Source organism: Amphiura filiformis, chromosome 11, assembly GCF_039555335.1.
Source record: "Amphiura filiformis chromosome 11, Afil_fr2py, whole genome shotgun sequence".
Classification (NCBI taxonomy): Eukaryota; Metazoa; Echinodermata; class Ophiuroidea; order Amphilepidida; family Amphiuridae; genus Amphiura; species Amphiura filiformis.
In genome coordinates, this window is record NC_092638.1 from 53,440,132 (window position 1) to 53,446,131 (window position 6,000).

The 6,000-nt window shown below is 47.2% G+C and overlaps 1 protein-coding gene across 1 annotated transcript in view; it reads right to left on the reverse strand.

Annotated features, from left to right (window-relative positions):
• The window catches only part of LOC140163775 (cell death-inducing p53-target protein 1-like), a 28,170-nt gene extending 22,658 nt beyond the window's left edge, over positions 1-5,512 (reverse strand). The window contains exon 1 of the mRNA XM_072187091.1: positions 5,405-5,512. Coding sequence (XP_072043192.1) covers positions 5,405-5,512 — 108 coding nt within the window. The remainder of the gene's footprint in view (positions 1-5,404) is intronic.
• Between the last annotated feature and the right edge of the window lie 488 nt (positions 5,513-6,000).

The following is a 6,000-nucleotide window of genomic DNA, read 5'->3' on the forward strand; positions in this document are numbered from 1 at the left end:
TGGCTCCAAGATCACCCGTAGAACGGGGGTAGACCGGGACAATCGTCCGCGTCGTGAGAAGCTGTGTGATCCCTGTCAGTAGTGCCCGACGCTGGGGGCCGTCTGACGGCACTACTGTGGACCTCTGAAATGTGCAGACGAATGTGGGGAGACTGGGTTGCCAGTCTGTAACCCCCACTCATCACTGACCATACCCAGGCGCCCAAAGAGATGGTTTCCCACCTCTGGGCGAAAGCCATAAGCGGTCGTCCACTGGGAGATCCCCCTGTGGAAAAACCGCCGAGCCCCCCAGGAATGCTCTGCCTAGCTTCCCTTGGAAGAGCGCTTGCTCTTCTTCGGGGCTTACCAGCTGTTCCTGTGCTACCCTTGCGCCTCCCAGAAATGGGTGCTGCAGAGGTAGTGGGCTCGGGTACTGTTGGGGGTGCACGGCCTGCTGAAGTCGGAGCTCCTACCCATGGTAAGGGCAGTTTCCGACTTCTTCAGAGTGCTCCCGTTGGTAGCTTCTTTGCACGGTCCTCCACCGTAGCGCAGAAGGATCCAAAAAGAAAAAGGACCCTGCCTTTCCATCGCGTTGAGCGATTGGAGTGCAGCCCCCACCCCCGGGCGCTGAGTGGACACCCTATGGGCTAGGCCCATGGAGCTCTCGTTGAGGCTAGCTGTTAGCACCGCTAATAGGCTCACCTCACGGAAGAGCTCAGATGTTGTCTGAGCGTCATACGCTTGACGACATCTGGGTCCCTCTCGGATCCCCTCAGGTAGGTCTTGTGGTCCTCCCGCGTTACACGCAGAGGAAGCGTGCAAGCACGCGGTGTCATAGCTCTACTGAGCTCGACAGCCCCACGATATCTACCCGTGAGGTTTGCCGGGAATGAGAGTGCAGGCGTCCCCTGTGAGGAAGCAGCAGCTGAGCATCCTACTGAAAGGATCCCCTGGTCCTCCTCCATGGACTCCCCCTTAGGGGGTGTCCGGAGGAAGATCAGTGCTGTTGCTCCCCTCGCGGGGCAGCGGGGGACGGAGATCGTAGTGATGTCACTACCGGACTCAGCTTCCGACTCCTTTCCCTCGCCCACAGTATCCGTATCATGCTCCGATGATGACGGTAACTGGGGACGGGCATCTGAAAGCGGGTAAGAAGGCATAACCACTGTGTGGCTCGCCGACTACCTGCCAGCAGAAGAGGGAGTACTCCCCGCAAGACCCTGAGGTATCCGCCATGGCACCACTGGGGCCGCATGCTCTCGCAGCCGTCGTCCTAGCGCTAGCAGCACGGGGCCTACCCTCATCAAGATCTGGGTTAGCCCCATGCCGGCTGGCCTGGTCAACAGCTGATGGTACTGCGTGGCCATCGCTAGGCGACACTTGCCACGGTGCTAGACCGTGGAAGAAAACACCCTGCGACGGGTACCACGGGCATACCCAGCCGGCAGCTGACCCTGAAGGGATCCGCCACCAGGGTAACCCCATGGTACTGCAGTACCAGCACGCCCCCCCTTGTTGCCACACAGACTGTGGCGACTAAGGCGGGTGCTGCGGTACCGGTGCGGTATCAGCGTGGGTACCCGTGAGGGCTCCCGGCTGAGTACCACTGTACCCATGCCTCACTGCGTTCCCCGCTATACCGGCTGTCCCTTGGCTAAAGGGAGCTTGCCTAGTATCACGGGTAGCTGAGCATGCATACCCCCGATCAATCACCTCGCCACCTGAATAGGCAGCGTCAATCAATGGAGCCATGCTCTGTTGATTTGACAGTGATCGATCAAGAGAGGGTACTTGACCCATTGACGATAATGGATCACCCACGCTCCGCTGGCTCTCGAGGACATAAGTGGGTTGTTGATCAGCCTAGGCTGTTCAAGCTACCTACTCTACCCTCAAGAGCCTCGCCCAAGGTCGCTGTGTGTGGCGGACCACTCACGGCAGCTATGGGCGGGTGCATAGCGGCTACCACTGAAGTCAAGCCGTAGCTCGTCTTTGTAGCTGCCACCGAATGCACCTGGGTCGCTGTCCCGTGAGAGACTGCGAGCCCAACCCCTGAATAATCGCCAGCCAGTCCCTGTGGACAGCCAGCAGCTATTCTAGGGCCCAGGGTATCACTCGGCAGTCCCGCCATGGAACGCTGCCGCAGGACAACCCCAGTTGGTTCTGCTAAGACTACACCCACAGCGTTAGCAGCGGTATCGTCTCTGCTGAACCCATGCATGCTAGGGTTCAACCCAGGCAAGCCCGGGTACCCTTGCATGCTGCCCGTCGCTGGCTACTACTGTGGCTGTTTGAGCCCGTAGATATGCCTGCAACAGACGGGTGTCCTCCTGCTAAAAACCCGTGAGGATTTTTGCTAAAGGACTGGTATCCTCCTGCTACAAAACCCGCTAGGGTTTTCGCTGGTGGTTACCGCTCTGCTGCCTGCTAATTTGCTCCGACGTATAGTCAGTGCTTTCACTGGCTGCTGAGCCTTTGGACGCGCTAGCAGGCCCCGAACGAACCGCCTGCTTGTCCGGGGACCGGAGCCCCTTAAGCAGACCTGCCATGACCCATAGGGGCTGTCACAGCAGAATCTACCGTATCGACTGGTATCCTCCTGCTACAAACCCGCTAGGGTTTTCGCTGGTGGTTACCGCTCTGCTGCCTGCTACTTTGCTCCGACGTATAGTCAGTGCTTCCTAAGCAAAAGAAAGACAACTAGAAGATCGTGAGCACTCCCCGTGGGTGAAACAGAGCGGGTGTGGGTCCCATTCCGCCACCAGGGAAGGGTAAGCCCGACAGGGCCGAGGCGTAGCGAGATCATGTTGGGGGGGGCACTACCCCCCCAACACACGACTCAAGCCCAGAAAGCAAACCTGAGCACGGAGGCTGGTCGCTAACGTTAGTGGTAAAGTAAGGACAGGCTAACTTTATTACTAAATGTCAGACGGGTCCCTACCAAGCCCCACCGTATGAATATCTGATTAACTCGTCTTATCGGACGGTAATGAAGACATAACGATAGAGTAATCACCCTAACATAGCAACAATAACCTACCGTACATGTGTATGTACAAACATCTATTGTAACTTACAGGCTGCAATGGTTGTTTTACGTGGGGAACAAAATGAATGGCGCCAACGAAAGCGGCCATTTTGAATTGCTCGTGTGTCCCGTATACAAGCGGAGGCACGATATGTAGCTAAGTTTTAGATTGTTTTTGTCACTTTTCGCCAGAAAATGTCGTCAAAACTATCCTCAACCGAACAATACCGGTTTGGTTTTACCTAAGGTGTGAAACTACAACCGTATATCTCGCCTTGGTCGAGAAATTGATACACAGTGCTATGAACAATCGATAGGCACGTCTGTGTCAGTCGGAGACCAAAGAGGATAAGGGACGGTCATATGGTGTGACGTCACCTTTTGTGTGAGTCCACCGGGGGATCGGGGTTTTTTTGTTATTTATTCATTTATGTGGGACAAAATGACTATTGGTTTTTCCGCATCTCGGGATCGATGCAAGAAGTATCTTAATCAACATCGGAAGCGGTAAGATCGACCGGTGTACTGAGTCTAATATGTCAAACACATTTGGCCGATTCCATTTAGGTGCAAGTTGGCACATGTATAAACATTACAAGTATGCAAAAAAATCAGGTTTGAAAATTTTTTTACCAATTTCATATTATAAGATCGTACATTATGGCTTTAATTTAGTTGATTTTAACCAATAATCAATGATCCATCAGCTATTCACTATTTAATTGGATTCTACAAATAATGATCACAGGTTCTCATGCAGGGTCTTCTCAGACAGAATTTGAAGGTTTGGGTGTGTAAATTCAAGAATTTGGGTGTGTAAATAAAAGATTTGTGTACAAAGTAGAGGCCATGTGGGCAAAACTGGGCATGTATTTACAAATTTTGGGGTGTAAAACACTCCCTACACAGCTGGCTGCCTAAGCCCTTGCTCTCATGTTCAAAAGTGTGGTGGGGGTGTGTCTAGCATGTTGGTGCTCGCAATCCTTTTAACCTGTTAACCCCTAAAGAAGATTTCTCAAAATTATATAGCCCATCCTGACTCTTCAAATGAAAAAATTCACATTTAGGTTTCAGGCCATTGGCCATCTACAGGAAACAAACTTGCTTTTGAAAAGAAAATCTACAATAAAATAAAAATTCCTTTAAAAGGAATAGGGTGGGCAAATGAAAAATTATCAAGAGAAATGAAAGAATGAGTAAGTCAAGTTCACAATTAAAAACAGGAAAATATGACACAACATCGATTTCCAATAGGGGAATAACACAAAGCGTATAAACAAAGTTAAAAGAGTTTTTAACTTTATACGTTTATCGCTTGTTATTCCCCATTGGAGGTTGTGTCATATTTTCCTGATTTTAATCTGATCTATTGCTTATCCTTTGTTCTCTGCTGTTCAGTTGGAACAGTTGGAACTGTTTTTATATTAACCCTTCACATCATAACACAAGACGTTTATGTTAACATTTTATATAAAACATGGTTATAAAACTTTTGTAGATAATAGTTATTTAAAACATTTTCGTAATCATACCTAGAGTTTTTTTTATCATCAGATAGAAAGACTTCTGCTCATCTTCCCTGGTGAGACAACAGGGCTGGGGTATCTTTCCATATCAAAGTTTAAAAATCTGTCATATCAATTTCCTCAATATGTTGTATAGCAACTTATGAGGGGAAATGTTTGATTTTACAATATTTCGATATTATTTTTTAACTTTGTAACTTTATTATGAATAACATAACTGTATTTCAAAGCGTCAAACTATATCATTATTTTGTCCCAACAAAAATAATCCAGGGAATAAAATATTCGTTCATATGTTTATTTATTTTATTCAACCTGGGCCATTTCTACTGGTGCACATGCATTCTAATAATTTGTCTATAATACCTTATACAAGCATCACCAAGCACTATTTGTCACAAGATTTGGAAAGTAAATAGCCTATGTACACACTGAACACAATGCACATACAAGCTGTATTTAAGTACATGTCGAAGCTGTCAGTATAAAATGATATATATGACCTTCACGATGCTATTAATTTAGCCCAAAGATTAGGAAAACTAGCAAAACTGGTGAACTGGTACTGTTCAAATAAAAACATCTGCAAATCTTGCTGCAATTTCCAAATAGTATTTCTATTACTTAAATAATTATTTTTGTTATTTCTTTTAATACAAACACATTACTGCCTATGACGACTTTATCGTATTACTTACATATCAAAATCAAGTAATAACTACAAAACTCGCCGTAATCTATCACCTCTGTGGGTGTTTGGGATATAACCGGCACGAATATTTTCTCAACACTGCGGCATGTGAAAAAGTAGGTCAATAGTCAGAGAATACAGGGTGGGTGTGGCACGCCGCACCCACCCAAAAATTATCACAGGAAAGATGACATCAAACCAACCTTTATAATCAGCAGGTGGAGCCTGTTGTCCACTCTCTGGTCCACCTGGGTAGGGTGGTGGCGCAAATGCTGGGTCTTCACTCATGGCTTTTGAATCTGCAATATAAACTATAAAGAGTCAGTACTCTCTAGAGTTAGCATGCTAGCCTGTGCAGCTGTACTTTGTTCACCATGTAAACTTGTAATGGCTCAAAATTCGGACGCTCGCCATTGGACAGATAGTATCAGTTTGTGAATGAGGACAACATATAAGATCCTTATAGGTATGTGAGGCAAACCTTAGTTAACACATTTGCTAGTCAGCCAAATTCGCCTAGACCGGGGCCCAAACACAATACATATTTACATAGAAATTAAAAGAACAGCTAGGTGAAGGAAACCTACATAAATATGTTGTCTATACTTCACTTGACCCAAATATATGATTTTTTATGGTGATGAGACACTCGCACATGGAATTTTAGAGGGATTTTGATAGCAATTCCACATAGAAAAGCTGTTAAATCATCATGAGACTAAGATCTAAAAATACCACCCGAAATGCTGTTTTGTTAGCTGAATCTTTTGATGAAA